The sequence below is a fragment of the Brachyhypopomus gauderio genome, chromosome 1 (assembly GCF_052324685.1).
Source record: "Brachyhypopomus gauderio isolate BG-103 chromosome 1, BGAUD_0.2, whole genome shotgun sequence".
NCBI classification, from domain to species: Eukaryota; Metazoa; Chordata; class Actinopteri; order Gymnotiformes; family Hypopomidae; genus Brachyhypopomus; species Brachyhypopomus gauderio.
In genome coordinates this window covers 43,198,351-43,224,172 of record NC_135211.1, presented here as the reverse complement: position 1 = coordinate 43,224,172, position 25,822 = coordinate 43,198,351, and the positions used below count along the sequence as shown (strand labels likewise).

The 25,822-nt window shown below is 45.1% G+C and overlaps 2 protein-coding genes and 1 long non-coding RNA gene across 4 annotated transcripts in view; 2 read left to right on the top strand and 1 right to left on the bottom strand.

Moving 5' to 3' along the window:
* The first annotated feature begins 38 nt into the window (after nt 1-38).
* On the top strand, nt 39-21,294 carry LOC143521487 (uncharacterized). 2 transcript variants are annotated; one of them, XR_013132774.1, is made up of 5 exons: nt 39-355; nt 6,786-6,904; nt 7,976-8,239; nt 8,588-8,722; nt 19,885-21,294. It is a non-coding gene; the product is annotated as an uncharacterized LOC143521487 (long non-coding RNA). The 2 variants fall into 2 exon arrangements; XR_013132768.1 differs by lacking the exon at nt 19,885-21,294 and having other exon boundaries at nt 41-355; nt 8,588-10,450.
* On the bottom strand, nt 2,591-10,426 carry tlr3 (toll-like receptor 3). The gene is made up of 4 exons (XM_077014364.1): nt 9,986-10,426; nt 8,579-8,770; nt 5,029-6,884; nt 2,591-3,353 (listed from the first exon to the last, which is right to left on the bottom strand). The coding sequence occupies exons 1-4, from the start codon at nt 10,424-10,426 to the stop codon at nt 3,125-3,127; spliced, it is 2,718 nt and encodes a 905-aa protein (XP_076870479.1). The 3' UTR covers nt 2,591-3,124.
* A 3,377-nt stretch (nt 21,295-24,671) lies between the features above and the next one.
* sorbs2a (sorbin and SH3 domain containing 2a) overlaps nt 24,672-25,822 on the top strand; it is a 54,267-nt gene continuing 53,116 nt past the window's right edge. Inside the window, exon 1 of the mRNA XM_077014198.1 lies at nt 24,672-24,947. The gene's annotated coding sequence lies outside the window, so the exon portion shown is untranslated. The remainder of the gene's footprint in view (nt 24,948-25,822) is intronic.

Here is a 25,822-nt window from a genome sequence, read left to right as displayed (position 1 = left end):
CTTGGGACTTGAATTGGACTTATACCTGTTTACTTGCAAAGACTTGATTTTTTTACCCCAAATCTAAATTTTTATAAAGTGCGCCCCATTAATTTCATTTCCGTCCTTCTGACGCAGACCGGTCCTCTGCTTTTCTACACTCTGTACGTGTGTGTGTGTGTGTGTGTGCGCATGAGCTGCAGCACAACCAAGCAAATTAAAAAGACAACAAAAAACGCTATAGGCAGATAATGGCGCTACCGAGAGTAATTTCTTTTGGGTACATAAATTACGAAGTACTCAATAAAAAACGAAGTGCAACATGCAAAACCTGTAAGAAGACATTTGTCCGACATTTTATGTTGCACAAAGAACGGTAGGTGCTACTTTTCTTTTGCTAGCTGACTTTAGCTAACTTCGTATTCTCTGTGCTACGTTGATACCACTTAGCTTTCACGTGAATGCTATGTTGTGTCATGCTATATAAATCCAGTGCTAAGTGCATCCACGATTAATGTGCAGCGTTAGGTCATGATTGCGTGTGGATAGTGAGAGGGGGTCTGTTTCAGAAAGCATGTTCTGTATCTGAACTCAGGGAAGAGAGCCTCTCTCTGTCACCATCATAATATCCAGTTCTATCTCAGCATGGATTGTGTATTTGAAGACATCTACGTCGAGAAAAAAATATATTGACAAAGGTGGAGCGAGTTTTCAGCTATGGGGACATCATTCTACGGCCTCATCGTGCACAAATGACATACAGACTTTTGGCCAGTTTGGTCTTTTGCAAATGCAATGCAGAATAGTTTAATGAAATGTCTAAAGTTGCAGATTCCTGTTAATTGTTCATTTCTTATATTTGTTTGTCTTGTGTCACTCACACATGGACACACATGTTCTCTAAGAAACCAGATAAGAGAAGAGAGGGGAAAATGCTGTTATGGTTCTTTGTATTGTACTGTGAAAATATCAGCACTTTTTATTTGAACATGGAGTTCTACTTATAGAATAATATTTATTTCTGGAAAATTGTAGTTTAATGTATGAATATTTTTGCACCTAAGAGGTGTAATTTTAATTTTTTTTATACTTCATGTTTTCAGTTGCACATGTTTTATCAAGATTTGAGGAGAATACAGATTTAAAAAAGAACACATGCTATTATTTACATTTAAAATATACCTGCAACATTGGTAAAAAAAAAAGACTCGAAAGGACTTGAAATTCCAAGTTTCAGACTTGGAACTTGACTGTTGCCTGTCTTGACTCGAGACTTGACTTGACTTGACTGTCTTTGCTTGAGACTTGACTCGGGACTTGAGGATAAAGACTTGGACTTACTTGAGACTTGCAAAACACTGACTTGGTCCCACCTCTGGTACTTTATAACTGCTAATTCAGCTACAGACAGGCCCTCTATGCCTGTATGAGGGAAAATAGGAAGTATAGGGTGGTGAATGTGGCTATAAAAGGAAGTGTGTGTGTGTGTGTGTGCGCGCGCATGCGAGTGCTTTTTTTCGTGCATGAGTGCGTTTGAGGAACACTGCAGCACAAAATTTGGCTATTTGCTGTGCTTTAACTAATTTAAGTATTGTTGTGCATTGGCCTCCGTGATCAGTGATCACTGCATTAGATTTGTGAGTGTGGGTATACAGATGCATCTCAATAAATTAGAATACAGCATCTATGGGGTATAGAGGGAGATGAGAGACACCAGACCCAACAATGCAGATGAGCTGGAGGCTATCAAAACACCTCAGCAGTGCCCCAGGCTTATCACTTCCATGTCCCACTGATGCAGTAATTCACACAAGGGGCCCCAAATACATCTTGAGTGCATTTACTGTACATACAGCAGTCCAACATTTCTGAATTAAAAATATATTTATTTATCTAATCTCATTTTCATATATATTTGAAAAATATTTTCAAATGCTGTCAGGTTGCGCTGCAATTTCAAGTTAATCAGATCTATGTGGAGTACCTAAACGTAAATAAACGTCCTCTGGAGTGGCTAGTTTTGTTTTAATTAAACATTTTATTGTACTCAAATACCCACTAGATGGCAGCATATAACCACTAAACCTGAACAATGAATTTCAACTGACCGCATGAAATCGCTTGAAGGTACAATCGGTGTTTTAAGTGATTTCAAGAGATATCCGACATCTCACGGGATTGGTAACTGCTGAAATGAAATGAATGTGTTAGTAAATACGAAGCTTAATTCATTCATGATTTAAATTTCATGACACGTCCAGGCCTGTTGATACACTATCTTGCTTGTTTTAGGCAGATCATAACTAGTCAAAGCCTTTGACAATACCACGTGACAAGGTCACGTTTAGTGTTCGGCTGCGAATGCAGAACCCAAACAAAGAAAATGTCATTTGCAGGAGCTTCGGCAATGTCAGCGCAGTCCTGCACTCCTTCATGACAACCCTGTGCTGACTCATGATAAACACACCAACGCCTTTGCCAACCCTTTATGATAAAGTACTACTGCCACAGTGTGACCCTTCACACTGTGCCATCATGTGGTACAAACCTGCTCTTCAGGCATACCTCGAGTAACCACAGACGCAACGGCGACTCATTGAGATGCACAGGACAGATGACGGCATGTTTCATTGGTGCATTCAGACATGTAAATCTTATCATCACAATCACAAATTGTTGTTGTTGTCATGGTGACCGGTGTCGGCCAGAGGAGGATGGGTTCCCCCCCTGAGTCTTGGTTCCTCTCAAGGTTTCTTCCTCATGCAAAAAAACTAGCCACTGTCGCCCTTGGCTTGCTCACTGGGAGCTAGGACTCGGCACTTGTAAAGCTGCTTTTTGACAACAACTGTTGTAAAAAGTGCTATATAAATAAAATTTGATTGATTGATTGATCTGTATTTGACTTGGTATAAAAGCAGTGAATAAATCCCAGTCATGTCAGTGTGAGGAGTAGCGTCCCACAAATTGGCTAATCCTGTTGCGAAACGGCTGCTAATAGGTTAGTATTTTACGGCGAAACTCGCTAGCAATTTACAAAGCCTAGCTCGTCTTAGCCTGAGTTGATAAAATCTGTCAGTTTCACCAGTGGCTACACTAGCTACTCAAAAACATGAGCCTGGACAATGTTGACCTTGCCCACGGGGTCCTAGCTAACCCTGTTGCTGGAAGCTAACGCTAAGCGCAGCTCCTGCCTGAAGGCACTGATGCGCTCGCTGTGCAGGGGCCAGCACACGAGGCACCGGCGCTTCAGCATGCCGCGACGGAGCAGGAGCGCCTGGCTCAGCTGGTGGTCGGCCAGGTCCTGCAGGAAGACGAGGACGAGCGAGTCACGGCTCTCTTCCATTAGCTGGTGGAGGGCGTGCTGGGCCTTGAAGCTAGAGGGAGGGAGAGATAAAACCAGAGAGTGATGGAGATAAAGGGATAGAGAGAGAGAGAGAAGAAAGAAGCTTTTATCCGTACATCTAAGTAAGAAGAACTTGCATCTGGAACTATACTTCAAGGAACAAGCAGATTACAGGCATGAAAATGGGTCAGGGGTTAAAAAGGTGAGCAGACCGGGGGGCGGGGCATGTGACGTCATGGGGATACGGCAACGGGGCGTTGACATGGGGGGGGGGGGGGGTGCTGGTGTACGGGGATACAGCGACAGGTGATGCCAAATATTACGGAGCCCGTAAGGTGACATCATGTAAAAAATATAATAACGCGTGGCCACGACTTACTAACGCGTGCAAACGAGATAATTAACGCGTGCGAACAAGATAATTAAGTATTACTTTATATAAAGCCAGGTTTACCTTCATTGGGCAGTCAGTTCGCGAACATCCCTGGGAAAAATAAACTTTGTTGCCGCGTGTGAAAGGCGACATTAGTATCTCGTTCCCACGCGTTAATAAGTCGTGGCCACGCGTTATTATTTTTTACATGATGTCACCTTACGGGCTCCGTAAAATATAGTAAAATCCATTAAAAAAATGTTTTGACTGTCTTGTCAATGGATTCAATGTACGAGCCAGATCCGTAAATGCGAGAAGCTGTTTTCGCCATTCCGGATGGCTTAGTTAAAACCATTACGTCTTAATGAACCAATAAATACATCAGCGGCGAAAATGAGTGTAAAAATACCACGGTTCACGTGTTTTTATTTTCTAACATGGGCTAAAGCACAGGGTAGACTCAAACGACAAGCGTTTACAACTTCATCTTCAACCTTTTCAGCCCTGGCGCGAATGTTATCCTCACACGTCCCTGGATTCACCAGTTACAACTACAGACACACTAGAAAAAAAATCTTGTTTCTCATTTTATGTCGCCGTTAACTACACGGGGTTGACGCGAACTTAGTATGCCCATCTACCTATTTATCACAAGAGCTTGTGGCTATTTCTGACAGTGTTCAACGCTGTAGCGAACGGCAGTAACTTTGTTTTACCGCAAAATATGAAAACGATTGAAACCATTAATAACCCAATTAAATCCACTGGGAAATGTACGAACTGGTAAATGTAGTGGTAAATGTACGATCTGGTAAATATAGTGGTAAATGTACGCTCTTCTGCCTTGTCCCCGGTGTAGCACTAGGTCCTGCTTCTCGTCCTGCTTAGCAGTAAATGAATAACATGAATGAAGAACGTTCGTGTGATTGAACGCTATTTGGTCTCCATGAAGGTTCTGGGCGGAAACTGCTGGAATTGCCAATTTCGGAAGTGCTCTGTTTGCTTATTAAGTCAATATGATAATTAAAATATATACATATAATCTCCCGACCCCCGACCCCCCCCCCCCCAAACAAAAAACTCCTCGGATCTACACGATTCACGTAGGTCACCCTTTTCGACTTCAAAACGGCGAATTTCGCCGAAAGGTGACAGATTTTCATGCCTGAGATTAGAAACGTTTCAGCTGCATCATGCTGTATGTTTGCTTTGGTGAATTAAGGGATAATTTTAAGGAACTACACCTAGAAGTGATTGTTAGTGATCACCATCTCTCAGTTCCGTTCACTCTTTCGGCGTTATGGGGAAATACCTCGGTCCTCAGTGTACTTACCGCCTACACCAGGGATCCTGCAACAGCGCTTCTGTGACAACAAAAAGGATTTTCCGAGATCTCCGCATGTTGTCCACGATGCTCTCCAACGTTGAACAGCCTGGCACTGCATTTCGGTCCTCTGTGAAAAAGTTTAATCCTTCGTCTTCCAGAGGGAGCAAGCTCCGCTCCACCCACCTCTTGTCCTCCATGGCATGGACAATGTAGGCATCATACTCATACCTGTCCTCAGCCAAGCTATCATACCCGCCATCCCTCATACCAATGATACGGTTAGTCATGATGTTCCAGTAGAACCGGATTCTCCATCCCTGGAAGTGCACTAGGAAGGCCAGGAACATCAAGCCAAGAACCAGAGATTGGCTGAGTATAAACAAGGCATAGAAAGACTTCAGGTCCTTGCAGGAGTCCGGTTGGAAGTCCAGCATGGTGTGGTTGAAGTACGTCGGTGGGGTGTTGCAGATGTAGTCCTTGGTGCGCCCAGGCACAATGGTGCTGGTGGTGTTGAGCCACTCTGCGAACCACAGGATGCTGTCGCAGGTGCAGTCAAAGGGGTTGTGGCCCATGTAGAGCTGGATCAGGCCGGCCAGCGGCACGCTGAACGTCTCCCGTCGCACAGACGTCAGCAGGTTCTTCTGCAGATACAAATAACGCAAGGAGCCCAGGTCATCAAATATGGTGTCGCGCAAAAAGTTCAGGAGGTTCCCGCTGATGCTGAGCACTTTTAGCTTCCAGAGTCCTCGGAAGGCCATGAGAGGGACCTCGTCCAGGCCATTATAGTCCAGCTCCAGGACGGAAAGGTTCCTTGCACCCCGGAGGAACAGCACTGGACCGCCAGGATTGGCGTTTTTCCACACCCTGGCCAGGTTGTTGTGCTGCATTTTCAGCACACTGAGGTGGTGCAGACCGTCCAGCAAGCCGGCATTGATGTTCGCGATGTTGTTATTGTTGAGATCCAGCACAGTCAGGTTTGCCAGCGGCCTGAACGGAGACGGATCAATGTCCAGGGTGCCCGTCAAGGCACGAGCCAGCAACAACGCCTTCAACGTGGGTACATGGATGAAGGATGTGGGAGTCAGACTAATGTTCTGCTGGTTGAAGGACAAACTGATGTTCTCCACGCTGTTGAGCCCACGGAGCTCCTCCCCCGTCAGCCGCTGGGAGATGAAATTGTAATTGAGCACCAAAGTGGTAAGGTTGCCCAGGCTGGAGAACGCTCCAGGACCAAGCTTCTTGATGGCCATGCCTGTGAGGTTGAGTGTGCGGAGGAGCGGTGATCCTCCCAGGGCAGCAAAGGTGGTGTTGCTGACAACCTTCAAGCCCGTGGTGCTCCACCCAAGGTCCAGCTTTCTCAGATTTGGAAGTCCAGCGAAGATGTTCTCTGTGAGATCGCTAAACACAGTATGCTCCATGCACAGGTATTCTAGTTTTACCAGTGGCTGGAAAGAAAAGTCATCTATTACCGGGAAGGGAGAAGTGTGGCTCTTAGTCAGCGCATTTCGTAGGTTGAGCTGCCTCAGGTTTTTCAGGCCCAAGAAGGTCCCATTGGTGAGGTGTTTGATATTGTTGTGTTGAAGAGAGAGTATCTCCAGCAGGGGGAGCCACTTGAACGTACCCTCTGAAATGTCAGATATTTGGTTGTTGGAGAGGTCCAGGATGGTAAGATTAACCTTGACTAGGCCTTGGAAAGTGTTGTTAAAGAGCCCCAGTTGCTGGGTATTTTGGAGGGAGAGGTTTCTCACAGCTGTCTCTGACAGTTCCATGCACAGATCAGAGAGGACTGGAGGTTTTAACTTGCTGCCGTCCAACACCAGATCCTGGAGTCCAGCGATAGGCTTGAAGCAGTCCTTGGCCACCTGACATGCAGAAGAAACAAGTGAGTTTACAGTAGCAATCATGTACATGTATGTAATCCGATACAGTACACAACCAAGTTTGAAAATGTGTTCTTCCAAATCAAAAAGCAACAAGACTTTAGTTCTAAAGAGGTACTAAAATAGTCCTAAACCAGGACTATGGTAGGTCTAAGGCAGGACTAAGGCAGGACTAAGGCAGGACTAAGGTAGGTCTAAGACAGGACTAAGGTAGGTCTAAGGCAGGTGTCATGCAGTCCTCCACTCACCACATAACTACAGATTTTCACTCCATTTCCCAGAATGCACAGGAAACATCAGGCTATCAGGAAGCAATCATCTTCTCCAGAGTGCCAAATGAACTCACCTGTTTCCTAATCACCATCCCTATAAAGACTCTTTAGTTCCGTTCTTACCTTCTGAAGTAAAGTGTCTGTGTTTGCAGTAACAAACTATGGAGGTTTCTGTACTTTATCTTTGTGTGTTTTACGGTTTGGTTTTGTTTACATTACCCTCTGGGTCTGTTTATCTGATACTCTTTGGCGTTTGTGAACTTGATTCTCCAAGAGGGCAAATTAGGACACAACTGCATAAAACACCACAGTTTTAAAGATATTTTTTTAAATGATCCAATTTAAAAATCAAGTTTAAAATGTAGATACAATCAGTAGTTCATCTCATGTGGGCAGCCATTTTCTTTTGGGGATTGACAGCAGAAATACTGGGTGTATTAACCTTAAGGCCAGCATGCATTGTCATTAATGTTTGCAACTTTTTAATGCTGTACTCATTTACATCTGTAACACACAATAGCTGCTGGTGCTAGCATAAGCAGAAATATAATGTTTATCATCCATGATCCAAGATCCACATCACTGTTAGATTAAATCATTAAATTTTATGGTCTGGGTCAAAGTGTATGTGACCGATATCAAGTTCCTTTTCTCTGGTTTCTATTCATAGATGAGCAATTATACCAAACAAACGTCTGCAAACAGCTTTGGCCATGAGTCATGCTGATTCTGCAATAATGACTGAATAAAATGCGATATGGGTTGACCACCACAACCTAAAATCAAGTGTCTCTTTTTCAGTTACACGTGACTATCAAGTAACCTTGACGTGGTGCAGCGTTAATCCGGGAGTATCGAATCGAGCGTGGACAACTGAAGGTCAGAACTGTACTGAAAAGAGTCAAGCGGACCTGAGTGGGCGTCGGGAACGGCCCCTCCCCCACAGAACCACACCACCCGCACCGCCGACGCCAAGCAGGACGGCTCGGGCACCGAACTGCACGGCCGCAGGATCGTGAACCCTCAGAAAGGCTTCGTACGCCAAGCCCGGGGAGGTGAGGTGAGGTGAGGTGATACAACCACCCAGCACTCCCATGACAGAAACGCCAGTCTGTCCAGTTGACATCACATAACCTCCATGTTGTTACAAAATAGCTTTTTAAATTATTATACACAGGCACATTGGTCCAGATGTCAGACTTTGTGGGTAATTTCCTGTCATTAAACAAGCCAAGGGCTCAGTCCTTCCTCATCTTCCTCTACCCCCTCTGTCTCTCTCCTCCCCCCCTCCTCCCCTCCCCTTATAACACATATGCTAGGGCTCAGTTCCTCATAGCTCCCCACAGACACCCGCTCAGTGAAAAAAAGTGACCCAGTAACTGTAGCAGCTGTGTCGTCTCCTACCTGTTTCAGGGGCAGGAGGCCCAGGCCCAGAACCCGCACCGAGGACTCGTTGAGGAACAAGAAGTCCTCCGTCCTCAGCTCCGTGATGTTGTTGCCGCCGAGGATGAGGGTCGCCAGCTGAGGTAGCTGGGGTCGCGACCCCAGGTGGGCAGAGCCGAGTTTGTTGCGAGAGACGTCCAACCACACCAAACTCTGCAAAAAGCACAGAAAGAGGGCGTGGCAAAAGATGCACTTTTCTCATTTCTCATTTCCATATTTACTCGATCAAGGGTCCTTCATGATGAGATGATTAACTATGTTTCTTTAATGGAGAACATATGTCCCTAACAAATTCCCAGGACTGGTTAGGCTGGATTTGAATTTTTAAACTTGTGTTTTGCATTGCTTAGATATATCACAGTGCCCCAAACATAGCAGGTCATTTCCTGTCATGTAGAATCAATTCTTCTTTACAAGGGCACGGGTGACCCCAACCCAGGGCCGGCGCCACGGGGGGGCGAATGGGGGCGTCGCCCCCTCAGACGAGGTGTCCCGCCCCCTCAATGTAAAAATAAGACCCATTTATTTTACAACAATCGCTACATGGTGCCCCCTCGGCCGCTCGACAATCGTTACACGCACGCACCCCCCCCCCCCCCCCCGCTCAACTACTTACGTTCGCCACCCCGAAATTTTCTGACGCCCCCTCACTGTATATGTTCTGGCGCCGGCCCTGCCCCAACCGATCTGTTATCTCATTGGGCCAGATGGCAGATGTAGCAGGTCATTTGCGGTCTTGTAGCACGAGAGGAGTGGGCTAATCACAGCCGATCCACAAATCAGTTGAACAGAACTAATGGAAGCTGATAGGGTGGAATCGTTTATGAATTTCTGAAAAAAGGGAGTGACTGTAGAACAAGTCTTGCATCTCACATCACCTGTCTGTCCTGCAAGAATCAAACCAGTTAAGCACTTTTCAAACAAAACAAATCCATAAGTTTGTTTCATTTATTCATCGATTTATTTGTAGTTACAGTTGGCTTTACTGTTTTTTATGGCCTTTTGTGATTGTAAGTGGTGATGGCCTCTTCTGAACTTTCTGGTTTTACACACACACACACACACACACACACACACACACACACACACACACACACACACACACCCTGTGACTCATCACCTGAACTGTTTACAGTTGTCTGGTTTGAAGGTAGGTATGTTGGTTTCAAAAGAAACCTTCAAGTTCAACTCATCCTTAACCCACTTCCACTTTTAAGTGTGTGTGTGTGTGTGTGTGTGTGTGTGTGTGTGTGTGTGTGTGTGTGTGTGTGTGTGTGTGTGTGTGTGTGTGTGTGTGTGTGTGTGTGTGTGTGTGTGTGTGTGTGTGTAAAAGAAAGTCAGTAAGTTAATCCAATACCATTTACTTACATTCAGGACCGAGAAGGGCTCCCCGCGCAGTTTAAGTCTGTTGTCAGAAAGGTCGAGGTGGGTCATTCGTGAACAGGATCTCAAGTCGTTAGCGGTCAGCAAGTGCACCTGGTTCCGCTGGAGACTGACCCGCTCCAAGCGGGGCAGGGACTCGCACAGCCCCGGTTCTATCGTGGTTATGGAATTAAAGCTCGCGTCCAACTCTTTCAACCCCGGATAGTGCGCCAACGCTGCCGTCTGCAGCGCCTTCAATCTGTTGTGAGACACGTCCAGCGCGGTGATGTCCGCGGGCAGGTCCGGGGGGACGGCGTTGAGGTTCATGCGACTACAGTCCGCTTTGCCAGACTCGAGCTTGCACGTAGTCTTCAGCGACCACGCGCCACCCAGACGTGGGAAAAGAACCCAAAACAGCAGCGCGAGACCGGCATCCTGACGGGCCATGTGAGCCGTTTATATTATATAATACAGCAGTCGAGAAAAAACAACAGTAAAACACACAACTAATGCCAAATAAAAGGTGCACACGTGTATTCTACAACGCTGCGTGCGCACGCAACTTACTGTATCGGCTATAATATTAATTGAGTAACAAACAATACTTTAAAGTAAAGCAACATTAATTGTAACCTTACAAAAGGTGCAAAAAACTTGCAATTGCAATTGATCTCCGCGGTGCCAGTGCGCATTCCTGAACAGCTCGGTTTTCTACAAACAGAAATATAACTCTATATATAACTGTAACTCTACTAATGTAAATACGGACAAGGAGGGATGTCAAACACCGAATCGTTGATCGAGCTCTCTGCATTTGGTGAATAGCGTCTACGCTGCTGGCGTACGGTCGCATCAAACGTGTCCCGCATTCTGCACGAATCCTCCGGCGGAGTCGCGAGCGCGGCGGCGGATGCTGACGGAAACGGCGCGCGCGCCTCCGAGATCACGCGCGAGCGGCAGATTTGCCGGCCACGTCACATCGGCGAATAAACGGAGTGGCGCTGCCGGTGTGTTATATCACCAGCTTTATGTTTTATCTATGGCTCTCTTTGCAACTTCCCGTGAAGCGCAGATGTCTCGAGTCGCGGGTTGAATGTTAAATCGATGCTTCGTCGCATCTTTTTCATATGTGTATTTTACTGATACGTCTGTGTGGTTTTTTGCAACAACAAAAAAAAGCTTCGAGTTTCTTTTCCGCTGGACCACTTCCTTGTTTCGGTGTCTGCCAGCGCGTAACACTTCACAATTTCACAAAATAGAAATTGACCTTTAAATTATTGTAGTGCTTGTTAAAGTGCTAAATTGTCGCTGTGTGTATATGTAGTAGCAGCCAGTGCGAAATGGCATCCACAATACCCTGTGAGTGGACCGTTGGTCATCTAAATTTACAACTTTACAACCAGTTTTAATATCTAACCAACTTGAAAGACGGTTTCATTCAAAGTCTGTATTCCAAAATTCAACAAACATGTTTATGGCAGCGTCAGCAGGGGGCGCCACAGAACAGCAGATGTGATGAATTCATCTCCACCCTGAACTCCAACTCGAATTCATTTTAAGTCACTTCGATGTTGTGTGTCTTGTTTGTGTTTGTTTCTTTGCTTATTGGTGATGCGTTTTTTCTGGCTTGTCTAGTCTCTACTGAACTGATAAACTATTTTTCTTTCTCGTTGCCATAATAAACGCCACGTATTCACGTTTTGTTTAATTCCGTTCGTTTCCATACACAGGAGAGTTCAAATATCAACATATTGTCCTCTTTAGATTAGTAGTAAACCGCATGTGATTAAGTGTTAGAAGCGCACAGAAACAGGTGCTGTTGTGTTTTTGCTTGGATAGATACTGAAACGGGAGAGGCCGGTTTGAATCTAAGCGATTATCAAAAGGGGGTCAAAGGTTAAGGGAGTTTTAGCTGTATGCTGGAAGCTTATTTCTGGGTTCAGTAGGACGTGCTTTGTCCCCAAGTATCAAGTCACAAAAGTTCTCATGAAACACACACACACACACACACACACACACACACACACACACACACACACTTCAAGGTATTGTGTGTAGTCACCTAGCAACTGCAGCAGGAAGTGAAAGTGGAATGGCACCTGGAGTTTGATGAGTCATTTTAGAACAGCTTGCAGCAGCTTTCACTGTGTGTGTGTGTGTGGGTGTGTGTGTGTGTGTGTGTGTGTGTGTGTGTGTGTGTGTGTGTGTGTGTGGGTGTGTGGGTGTGCGTGCGCACAGGTAGGTGTATAGGTCATTAAATGGGTCTCACATTCAGTCTTTCCTGAGTATATTAAATTATTACAAGATTATTTGAGCCACGTACATGAAGATGAATGTTGGACTAAAGTAACTTCATCTTTTACTCATGCATGTGTGTGTGTGTGTGTGTCTCCATGAGTGTGTGTTACTGTGTCTGCATACATGTTTATGCATGTGAATCTTCGTGTGTGTATATGTGTGTGTGTGTGTGGTCACAGGCCATTCCTCTCTCTCTCTCTCTCTCTCTCTCTCTCTCTCTCTCTCTCTCTCTCTCTCTCTCTCTCTCTCTCTCTCTCTCTCTCTCTCTCCAGTCGTGTAGTGACTGGTGTTCCCCACTGGGACGCGTACGTCTGCCTCCGATCCCAGACGTAATTAGCGGCCCTGGTGCGGGGCCGATCCCCCAGGGCCCGTGACGCATGTATCAGTCCCCAGCTCTCGCCCGTGCTGCTGGGGCAAACCGGGCGCCTGATAAAGCGCGGTGCGTTGGCACTGTTTATGCCAGGGAGCCCTAATGGAGCAACTCTCTGGGGTGCATTAGCATTTATATAAAGGGCACAGAAAGTGCAGTCCCAGTTTGCCTAATGGCACATTTTAACTACGTTGTAGGCACACCGGTGTGTGTGTGTGTGTGTGTGTGTGTGTGTGTGTGTGTGTGTGTGTGGGTATGTGTGTCCAGGAGTATATATATATATATATATATATATATATATATATATATGTATGTGAGTGTGTGTGTGTGTGTGTGGGTATGTGTGTCCAGGAGTATATATATATATATATATGTGTGTGTGTGTGTGTGTGTGTGTGTGTGTGTCCAGGAGTATGTATGTATATATATATATATATATATGTGTGTGTGTGTGTGTGTGTGTGTGTCCAGGAGTATGTATGTATATGTGTGTGTGTCTCTCCATGTCCCAGTTGAAGAGAAGCCATCAGCCAAATGACTTCCACACTGAAGTCCTACACAGAAGTGGTTGGGATGGGGGTTGCAATTTCCCACAATGCACTTGTAATATCTTTTAGTAATAATAGTGGAATGGGTACCAAAATGCACAGAGACACTGTCGGTCTAACTAGCTGATGCATAACTGAATACCTACCTCATGTTAGGTTATTTCTCATCATCCATGAAACGTTCAGACGTTGTGCCAAGACAAGCTGAGGGTTCAGCCAGGCGCGATGTAATGATGTTACTTTCCTTAACAAGGCTACCTAGCCATCATCTTGCGAGACCTTGTGAGTAGTCTGTTCTAGAAAATCGTTTTTTTGCTTCTTGGGAAATGCTGACGCTCCGTGGTGAAAGTGCACGACTTCAGTTGGGGGGCTTTACAGCTAATTAGTGCACTAGATAGCTCCCCTTCGTAGCGCTGATGAGGGAATAGGGAGCCAGTTCGCTTTACATCCTGCCAATTACACCTCATTAAGGCATCTTTGATTGACCACTCCGGGCACCCATATGCGGAAAGTAACATCGTGTTTTAAATGTGTAACTTGCAAACCAGGGTTGCCAACTTCTGAAGATCGCTTGGAGTGAGATTTGAACCTGGAGGAGGTGGGGGGTGGGGGGGTGTGTGTGTGTGGGGGGGGGGGGGGGGGGGGGGGGGGGGGGGGTTGGGGGGGTGGCGAACGTAAGTTGTCGACGAGGGGGGGGGGTGGCGAACGTAAAATGGACACAATTTAAGTATTATATTGCGATCAATCGCCAATCGGTGGTTGGCGCCAGAGCGAACTAGTAACTCATTGAATCATAGATATGGATTAGAGGTAAATAAACTAGATTTTTTTTTTGGCGTGAGATATCGGAAGTGTGACGTGAGAGCGTGTGAAAACGGTCAAATGCGTGTGTCTCACGCTCAATGCGTGAGAGTTGGCAACCCTGGTGCAAACGTGTAATGCGTAAACGTGTAACGCTGACCTAACCTTCCTTGGTTCTCCTGTGGTGACCCCGATCTGCCACCTGGTTACCTCCACCATCATCCAATGAGGGATAAGAACGGAGAAGTGACATGAGCCAAATCAGGATAAGGGGCATGTTGTAGTGATGGGCAAAACAGTTCTTTTAGATCTGTTGAGCGGGGGGGGGGGGGGGTGGCGAACGTAATTTGTTGAGTGGATTGCAGATTGGCTACCGTGAATGTCAATCAAAATACAACCGTCAGTGCAGATGTGCGATTCATGACGCGATCTACGCACATTCCTTCGCGATCGACCGACACGTCCTTCGCGATCGACCGGTCGAGCACCCCTGTTTTAGATGAACTGAATCATTAGAATCAGTTCACTAAAAAGATTCGTTCAAAAGATTCATTCACCGAATCGTTCAGTGCTTGGCAGGACTCCGACCCACCTAATGACGTAATCGCGGTGGCTCCACCCGTGCACGCGGGCATCGCGCGCTTTCGCTTTGATATTTCCTATGGAAAGCCGTTTGGGTCAAAACACCTAGAATGACGTCCGTGTTAACACGTCAAATTTGGACGTCTTAAGACGTACAAAAGTGCCGTGTTAAGACGTAACTTTTGGACGTCTTTAGACGTTTAGAAGTTTAGGACTTCCATACTATTGGTGGCCGCCAATATACCCACCCCTTGTTGCCGTAGGGGTTACGTTTTAGTCACATGGGCTCTACGTTGTGGTGACATGGGCTCTATGTTGTGGTTACATGGGCTTTACATTGTGGTCACATGGGCCTTACGTGAGCTGTTTCTGGGGATACGTATCTATCATGTGCCTTAGACGCGGTTGTGAAGGTGTGTTTGGAATAGTCCATGTGTGGAGGGTGGGTTTATTTGCGCAGGTAATTTGGTCGAGTAGGGCTTTTTGGCAGTGTTTGGATTTCTCCCCTCAGAGGTTGATGAAGTGGTAGCACCCAATTTTAAAACGTTGTGTAAGACGTCCAAAAGTTACGTTTTAACACAGCACTTTTGGATGTCTTAAGACGTCCAAATTTGACGCGTTAACACGGACGTCGTTCTAGGCGTTTTGACCCAAACGGCTTACCATAATTTCCTACCGTGTCCGAGGGCATCGCGTATTTGTAGACGTATCTCTATAGAGTTTGTTTACATTATGGAAACGTCATAATGTAGTGCAAATCAGCGTTTATAATGACATTTAGGCTGTCGAAATTTCCTAACTATAGTGTTAATGAACTTAATGCTGGTTTATAATGACACACAGGCTAAAAACATGTTCATACAATGATGTAAACAATCCAATTTGCTTGTTTAGGCTGTCGAAATTTCCTAACTATAGTGTTAATGAACTAAATGCTGGTTTATAATGACACACAGGCTAAAAACATGTTCATACAATGATGTAAACAATCCAATTTGCTTGTATTAATATTAATTACAATACATGAATACGCAAAATAAAATTTTTAATTTAAAGATTATCCTACCTTTTAAAACATCATTAATTGAGTTTATCGTGCTGGGAAATATAGAAATGGACCTTGAACGTGACGTACAAGTGCTTCCACCTTGTATAGGTGTATGAACCGGTGTTCTGTCGAATTTTCCTACCCGTCAAAAATTCCTACCTAGGCTTACTGTGCATGTGCAAGTCACTATTACGTCATGATTTTGGTGGCTTAAGTTAAATATTTATACATATACTCGAAATGATTAGAAATAATTCGCTTTTTTATCACATTATTTAAATGCCCAATCTTAACGTCTTCACATTCTCTCATGTTTCATCCTGGAATTACAACGTAATACAAGAGAACTGTTCAGTCAGACAGCAATTTGTTCAAGTTCAAGTACTTTAGCTTAAATTCCAGCACTTTCAAACCTGGAACACAATGCAACATTAAAATTCATCAGGTAAATGTTCATTCCCCAGTATATTTATTTAAGTATTTATAGACTATATTAAGGCTTTATAATCCCTCCCCACACCTTTACATAAGCAGTCGTGTTGTATACAATGTCATGTAGGCTGTCACGTTGAGGACCCCGGCCCCTCCCTTTTGGGCGTGTGTAGACGTTGTCCACGTGCTCTGTCTGCGTTTTCGGAACTCCGTGGTGATAGCTTTGTTGTGTGAATAATGTGTCTCACCTGTGAATCGTCTCGTAATCACATGGGGCTAATGTGGTCTGTCTATTTAATGTGCGCTCGCGCAGTGTCCTGTGCTCGTGGTTGTCTAAAGTATACACGTCTCCGTTTCTGTTGGATGTTCTTCGTGCGCTATACGCGCTTTCTTCATATATATATTAAAGTGACGTCTGCTAACTGCAAGGATTTGTGTCTCGTCCTTGACGCCGCACCCATCGTCACATAGGCGAGTAGCGTCTCAGGGAATTGATGCTGGTTCTCTTTTCCTAGAGTAAATATGCACTATTTACTGTAATTCATACTATTTTATTATTTATAACATTCCTTGTTAATTGTTAGAATTAATACTTATAATATATTTTTATACATTTTGAGATTTTGTCATGTAAAAAATCATAAAATATGTATTTTTTCCTCCGATCGAATTCCGCAGACAACCGGCGAAAAAGTGATGACCCGCGAAATATTTTTCCCATTAATATCTTATAAAAACACGTGAAAGAGTGAATTCACAAAAACTGAAGCACGAACTTGCGCAGGATCACAACATAATACAAAAAAATAAGTATGAACTAACCTACAACTGAGTGCAAAATAAAATTAAATTAAGAACAACATTAAGATAAAAACTACATACAGAAGAAAATATCAACTTAAATGTGCAATCAAAAAGAAAATGTGAGTGAGTGGCAGTGCAAACGTGAATCACGTCCTTAGCAACAGTTCTCTGGGTGACAGTACGTTCAGTGAACGAATCAGAAAATGAACGAGAGCTTTCAGTTCATGAACGAATCAGAGAGTGAACGAGAGCTTTCAGTTCATGAACGAATCAGAGAGTGAACGAGAGCCCTCAGTTCAGTGAACAAATCAGAAAGTGAACAAGAGCCCTCAGTTCATGAACGAATCAGAGAATGAACGAGAGCTTTCAGTTCATGAACGAATCAGAGAGTGAACGAGAGCCCTCAGTTCAGTGAACAAATCAGAACGTGAACAAGAGCCCTCAGTTCATGAACGAATCAGAGAATGAACGAGAGCCCTCAATACAGTGAACGAATCACTGAACGAATCACTGAGCATGCGTAGTTCCCTCGCAATGACAGTCTCCGCCTCCAGATTCGCGGGTGATTCGGTGATTCACAGACCACACTGCAGTTCTCCTGCTGGCCTGCATGGTCGCTGCTGAGCTCAACTACTGAACAGAGAAAGGAACGAATCAGCTGAGGAAGTGATTCGATCCAGTTTGTTCACTCAAATGATTCGTTCATTTGAAGGAATCATTCGCAAACGACACAACACTAGCATGTTGAACAGGCCTGAGTTGCACTGGATGCTAACTGATTATCAGAGACGTCACCCAGCAGGAGCAGGTCATAGTCCAGCACACGCCATCCTGTGATGGTCTCAAACCCGCCAGCCTGGCACCGTCTGGCAGAGGCAAGAAATACAGCCGTTGATGCGGCTGCCTTGGACGCCTTCCAGTAGTGTCTGGCATTAACAAGTGTTGGTGGGCAGAGAGGAGTAGGAGTGGAGCAGAAATTGAGAAGAATGGAGGGAAGAGCGCCCCCCCCCCCCCCCCCCCACACACACAGACGGAGGGGATCTAGACAGCACACAAACAACACGAACAACACAGACATACAGACAATCACTGACAGTACCTTCAGCACTGGGCCCCTCCTGCTGGTCAGTCGTGTAATGGGCGGGGCTTATTCTCACCCCAGCTAAATAAGGGCAGGGCCTATTCGCAGCAACCCTCTCACCCTAGCTAAATAAGGGCGGGGCCTATTCTGATCAGCCCTCTCACCCTAGCTAAATAAGGGTGGGGCATGTAATCAATCACTTGGCAACAATACCTTTAGAAACTACTGCAGAAATCGACGGGACTTGTGGATATTTCCTATAAAGCTGAGATTGATGAAAGATTGTAATTGTAATTTGTGGGGAGCAGGGCCAGAACTGTGATGTGTGTGTGTGTGTGTGTGTGTGTGTGTGTAAATTTGTGTGCATGTCCATGTTCGTGTGTGTGTGTGTGTGTGTGTGTGTGTGTGTGTGTGTGAGAGAGAGAACAATAGATTTTTCTCATCTGTGTCTACTGGTGCAGTAGTGTGCTGACTCAGCCCTGGTCCACACACACACACACACACACACACACACACATACACGGCTCCTTTGGGGTGATACAGCATCAATATTTGAGAGTAGAATGAACAGCAGAAACAGGACTCACAGCATGTAGTAACAGTAGCACACAATTACAGCAACCACAGTGAAACACAATGACACCAAACACAGTGAAACACAATGACACAAAACCCAGTGAAACACATTTACACCAAACACAGTGAAACTGTACTACACCAAACATACCTGCACCAAACACAGAGAAACCCCACCTCACCAAACAATGAGAAGCACTCCTAACCAAACAGAGCAAAACTCACCTCAAAACCTTTTTTCCTGTCATACTACAGGTGTCATACTACAGTACTTTTAGTATTGTTCAATGAAACTGACACAGTTAACACATACACATACATAAACACACACAAACACGCGTACATACACACACACACACAAACATATACACACACAAACATGCACACACACACACACACACACACACACACACACAAACATGCACACACACACACACAAACATATACACACACAAACATGCACACACACATACACACCCACACACACACACACACACACACAAACACACACACACACACACACACACACCCTGAAAGTCGATCTTTCCGCCTCACTGCTTTTGCCTTCTATGGCAGCAGCTGCATGCACTTCAGAAGGAAGAGTGTGTGGACGTAGACGAGGCCAGTGTGTGTGTGTGTGTGTGTGTGTGTGTGTGTGTGTGTGTGTGTGTGTGTGTGTGTGTCGGGTAGTGGTGTGCGGGAGGAATGCAGCAAATCGAGTGAGGAATGCCTTCCCACACATTCCAAGGGGAGGGGCAGGCAGGACCGGCTTCTTCTCTGGGAAGCTTGGCTCACTTGGTTATGTAACCACCCCCCCCCCCCCCCCCCCTTCATCGGTGAGGTCAAAGGTCAAGTCCCTATTAACAGCATGGAGAATGACAAACGGTGGGATGACATTTGAGAGGAGGAGATGGAGAGAGATGTACGGTAAGAGTGACTAGACATCTCTCCTCTCATGCTTCCAATATGATCAATCAGAAGAGTGTCGGATTGACAGAAGAAAAGCAGAACTTGGACCCTGAATGGTAATGACATAAGGAGGCAGGTCATTACAGGTCATTACAGGTCATTACAGGTCATTACAGGTCATTACAGGTAGTGACAGGTGGACATGTGAGTCCATGGTGAAACTGTGGTGGGTCCCATCAGCAGGGGAGACACAGTCTCTCAATGTGCACCAAGCAATAGAGATGGCTGACCTCGGGAAAGCACGTCGATATCGACGGAAGTGCGTGTAACGACTATGGAAGTTACAGACCCTTCTAGACCATTAAAATACAAACTCCACAGCCAGGAAAGCCCAGCAGGGACTTCCTGAGGAAGCTGTAGAAAACCCTCCCCCACCATCCTCTCCATGTTCCTCAGAGAGCATCCAGAGCAGCTGCATCATTGCCTGGTTTGGGAACTGCTCCATCTCCAACCACAACACCCTGCAGAGAACAGTGAGGACAGCTGAGAAGATCATTGGAGTCCTTCTCCCCTCCATCATGGACATTTACAATACACACTGCCTTCGCAAAGCTTCCAGCATTGAGGATGATCTCACACACCCATTGCACAAACTCCCTGGTCTCCTACACTCTTGGATGAGCCACCCCATAACATTCAGACTGCAAGGAGTCTCCCCCCCCCCCCCCCACAGTTTCTTCCCCCATGACATCAAGCTCCTCAACTCCCAGTGACTGACAACAAACAGTAAACTATATTCTATTTAACAATACTGTGTTCTATTTATCAATACTTTGTTCTATTTTACAACACTGTGTTCTATTTATCAATACTGTGATCTGTTTTACAATAAGATTCAAGATTCAATTGCCATGCAACTTGTGCTAGTTGCTAGGGATTTGTTTCAGTGTGCTCATTGACAAGAAACATAAAAACACAGTAAAAGACAGATAACATATTACACACAAGATACATAATAAATATATATAGAAAATATCAAATAAAAGTTTTAACAACTATATGTCAGTCACAGTGGCTTAATTTAAGGTGTTGGTGCAGCGTAGGGAGGCTATTTAAGTGCCTGATGGCGCTGCAGTATGTGCTGTTGAGAAAACGTGATGTTTTAGATGTTATGGCTCTCAACCTCCTACCTGATGGGAGGACGCTAAAGAAGGAGTTAGCTGGATGAGATCGATCATGTAGTATTTTCAGTGCTTTCCGACAGATGCGTGTTTCGTAAATGCTAGAGATGCAGGGAAGTTTGCAGCCAATGATCTTTGAGGCTGTGCGAACTACCCTGTCTACCTGCATCCTCTGCTGGACCGTGGAGTTGCCATACCAGACAGTGATAGAAAAGGTCAGAACACTTTCAATAACTGCATGGTAAAACTGCAACATCCCCTCACGGGCCACCCCAAACTTCCTTAGCTGTCGCAAGAAGAAGAGTCTCTGGTGTGCTTTTATGGTGATACAATTAAGATTTTCATCCCATTTCATAATGTGTTCTATTTATCAATACTGTGTTCTATTTTACAATACTGTGTTCTATTTTACAACACTGTTCTATTTAACAATACTGTGTTCTATTTTACAATACTTTGTTCTATTTTACAATAATGTGTTGTATTTATCAATACTGTGTTCTATTTAACAATACTTTGTTCTATTTTACAATAATGTGTTCTATTTATCAATACCGTGTTCTATTTAACAATACTATATTCAATACAGTATTCTGTTTAACCATACTGTGTTCTTAAATGAATGTACTGGCTGTTACATCACTGACTGTTGTATGCTGCTAGTGTCTGTTAACATTTCACAATATGAGAAATAATAATAATAATAAAAAAACAATAAAAGGTCTCTTGACTCTTGATTTGAGATGTATAGGCTGATCAGTGAGTGGTAATGCTAACATGTCAGCATACCAACATTAAACCAGAGGCACATTGAACTAGACTCGCTGGGCTGTTGACAGCAGTGGGATCTCCTGGATGCTTTATATTTGGTACACACACACACACAAACACACACACACACACACACACACACACACATAGACACATACACACACACACACACACACACGCACGCACGCACACACACACACACACACACACACACACACGTGCCCACACACACACACACACACACACATGCCCACACACACACACACACACACATGCCACACACACACACACACACACACACACACACGTGCCCACATGCACAAATCTCTTTTCTTTCTGTTGTACACAAAACCCAAAAGTCTGTATGACAAAAGCTGTATGACTAAGCAGGAGAAAGCATCACTCGGAATGGTTTAAATGAATGAATAAATGAAAAAAATCCTTCATTCATTCCACAGTGCACTAATGGTTAAAGCATGTCAAATCTGTTTGTGTTTGTGTGTGTGTGTGTGTGTGTGTGTGTGTGTGTGTGTGTGTGTGTGTGTGTGTGTGTGTGATTTTTAGCCATAAAATAGGTAGGAATGAGGTAGACTGGTAATGTGCCGCTGAGACTTGGCTCTGCTGTGATCCCTGTGTGTGTGTGTGTGTGTGTGTGTGTGTGTGTATCTGATAGTGAAGCTTTACACATTCCTCATGAGCCAGAGTCAAGATGTGTAAAAAGCAGATGAGAATATTTATATTCTCTCTCCCTCTCTCTCTCTCTCTCCACATCTCTTCCTCTCTCTCTCTCTCTCTCTCTCTCTCCCCCTCTGTCCCTCTATCTTTCTCTCTCCATCACTCTCTCCCTCCATCTCTCTCTCTCTCTCTCCCTCCCTCCCTGATTCTCTTATTGTTCTGTTAGCTTCTCTCACTGTAGAGCCTGACAAATTATGTTGTACCATGAAAGCTAAACTATAAAACAAATGTTGGACTAGCTGTATATGTGTGTGTGTGTGTGTGTGTGTGTGGTATATCTCTCAGGTCAATATTGGGCACAAGAAAATATGTGCAAATTATGAGACCACAACAATTTAAATGAGGTGTACTAATAAAGTTGAATACTACCTACTCCTCCGTATTAGTACTGACGCTGGCCCCCGAGGGACAATATCAGTACTGATGCTGGGCAGCAAGGCCTCTGGGGGACAATATCAGTACTGACGCTGGGCAGCACGGCCTCTGGGGGACAGTGTTCCAGTGGAGACTCTTTGTGCTGCTGCTGATCCAGCATGTGGAACGTGGACACGGTGTTCTGTGCTCTGCAGGAGACTCTGTACTGTCTGCCCTCACTCAGCGTGGACTACAGGAGACTCTGTACTGTCCACCCTCACTCAGCGTGGACTACAGGAGACTCTGTACTGTCCACCCTCACTCAGCGTGGACTACAGGAGACTCTGTACTGTCCACCCTCACTCAGCGTGGACTACAGACATGTCGTGTCATTCGTCTGTGGTGGATTCCGTGTACCGTCACGTAGGAAATGGAATTAGTGTTGCATTGTGGTTTATCTGATTCCTTAAATATATTTTAGAATCTTTAAAAACATTTATTAGCTGTGAATATTAAACCGTGCCACCTATGATGCTGAATTTAATGTTGAACAGCATATGAGAGGTTTTCACTACACACACAGCTTATATAACAATGTATTGTATATGTATGTAAATATGTATATTCAGTACTGTATATTCAGGTCCTTGTGTTCCATGTCCTGGAAGATCACGAGCAGATTCAGGAAGAGGCTCTCTGCACACTATTCTCACACTCCATCACTCCTTACGTGTGGGTGTGGATCACACATCACTGCACAGGGGGTGTGTGCGTGTGCGAGTGTGTGTGTGCATGTGTTAGCAATAGCATAGAGGTTTCAATTTCTAAAGTCTGTGTACATGTGTATATGTATGCATGTGAATGTGTGTGTGCGTGTGTGTGTGTGTGTGCGTGTGTGTGTGTGTGTGTGTGTGTGTGTGTGTGTGTGTGTGTGTGTGTGTGTGTGTTGTAAGAGACAGAGTTGGGGGTCGAGAGTAGGAGGGAATGAAACAGCATGTGCAGTGGATCAATAAGGAGTTTAATTGTGGAGCCAATAGCACTTCAGAAAAACAAAATGGTGTAGAGAGAGAGAGAAAGAGAGAGAGAAAGAAAGAGAGATTGAACTTAACAAGGACTCCATACTTATGAGTTACTTCATATGTACTCAAAAAAGAAAACACTGAACACCATGGAGGTGGAATCAAGGAATCCAGGACAAAGGGGGGACAGAGAAGGTTGAGCAGGACACCGTGTCCTTGTCCTTTAGTGCTGCTGTCCAGCAGTCCAGGGGTGCTGAAGTCCAGAAATCCAGGAGTCTTGGAATCAAGGAATACTAGAATTCAGGCATCCAGAAATACAGCAGTCCAGCATGGTCTAGTGACCAAATCTGTCAGTGTAGACCAGACAGGCATTTAATGCTTAAGCTAAATGTAGACGGGTCTGATCACATCTACAGCACAAAAGGTGTTGTGAGTGCAACGGTTCGTATTCCAGCAGTAGCAGAGCTCGATGACTTAACCTGCATGGCTTCTGAACTCAGCAGTGGTCTCTGTTGGCGTTCCGAACTAGAGACGTGAGCGCACGGTCCAGGAATGAGGAGAGATCCCGATCGTCCCGATTATCCGGCGGTCCGCACGCCATCCGTGAGATGGAGCCGCAGGGGCTCTTGGATCAGAGCGTTCCAGCGGCGCAGGATTATGACCTCACTGCTCAGCGCCGCAGCTGGAGAACTCGGAGGCCAAGTCTGGCCAGGCGCCGATAAGGGCCGTGATTGGTTTGGAGAGTTTGCCGACGGAGCTTTCTAGAAGCAGGGAGTGTCTGGACAGTAGCTGGAGATAACGGTGTTATTTTGTTCCATGTTAGTGTGTGTGTGTGTGTGTGTGTGTTTGTGTGAGAGAGAGAGAACAGAAGACAGATGGAGGGGTAAAAGTGGTGGGTGGTATTTTTAGGGGACGTGTGTGAGATAATTAAAGACCTGCATATGACTTCACCAGTAGTGGACTGTCACATACCACTGAGGAGTGTGTGTGTGTGTGTGTGTGTGTGTGTGTGTGTGTGTGTGTGTGTGTGTGTGTGTGTGTGTGTGTGTGTGTGTGTGTGTGTGTGTGTGTGTGTGTTTGTCAAGCCTACCCCTTAATGGTTTTCCACCAAGCTCTCAGTCTATTACCTCTCACTTTGTGTGTGTGTGTGTGTGTGTGTGTGTGTGTGTGTGTGTGTGATTAGCCCTAGCAGCTCCAGTCTTGAGTGGTTCCTCAGAGTTCTTCTGGAGCTCGACCCACTTTGAACTTCTGAGATGGTGACTCACACTGCTTCCTCCTCATCTTTAAGCTGCTCCTTCAGCCATCACGGAGAAGCGTAGCAGACGTGCGTGTGTGCGTGTGTGTGTGTGTTTGTCTATCTATGTGTGTGTTTCACCTAAAAGGTCAGCTGTGAGTGATGGAGTTATATTTGACCACCTTTGATCTCCGGGACGGGAGGAGAAGGGGCGGATTTGGAAAGGTGAGACTCTTCCACAACAAGAATGCAGACGTGCACTTGAAGCAGCGGTAGGCACTCAGAATAAACCTCCATGAGACGTGGGATCACCAGGGACGAACACGCACCTACCAATTGTTGCGCTGTATACCAGTCGTGAGGAATAAGGAACCATTTTAATGGTTCATAATGTACGACTATGAAAATAATATTTTACTGTATGATTTGTCATTGTTGGATAGTTGGATGTAAAGACAGACAAAAGATCAGATTCTAGATTGTTCTTGTTTTGGTGTAACATCACTAATCACTTTTTTCCGAAGTATTTAATTGATTATGATGGCGAATCTAAAGAAATTAAATGTGATGAAGAAATAAGCGGGTCAGCCCGAGCCTTGAGTTGTTGGTGTTTGCTGATAACGGCATCAGGAGGATTTAACGCGCTGCAGCAGGGTGGTGGTCTCTAGCAGTTCAGCAGACAGGCCCCTCCTCCTGCGCAAAAAAACCCATTTAAAATTTCATGAGTTTGGGGCACCCCGCTACGGCACTGCCGACCCCCTCACACACACACACACACACACACACACACACACACTCACAGAGAGAGAGACAGAGACAGAGACAGAGACACAGAGAGAGATTTTCAAACTTGTAGTGAAGTCCACAAGGTTTCCACACAAACAGGATAATTCAGACGGAGGTCTTTCAAGCAAAGTGCTTCTGATTTTCTTCTGGTAGGAGGACTCATCTTCCATTAGAAAATGTAAACGTTTCAATCATAATCATCTAGGTCATGTGGAATGGCTTTATTTTGCCATTTGTATGTATATGCAGGTGCAATGAAATAAACAACCTTCCAATGGCGACCCAAACTCCTGTCTACTCCAGCCCCATAACAC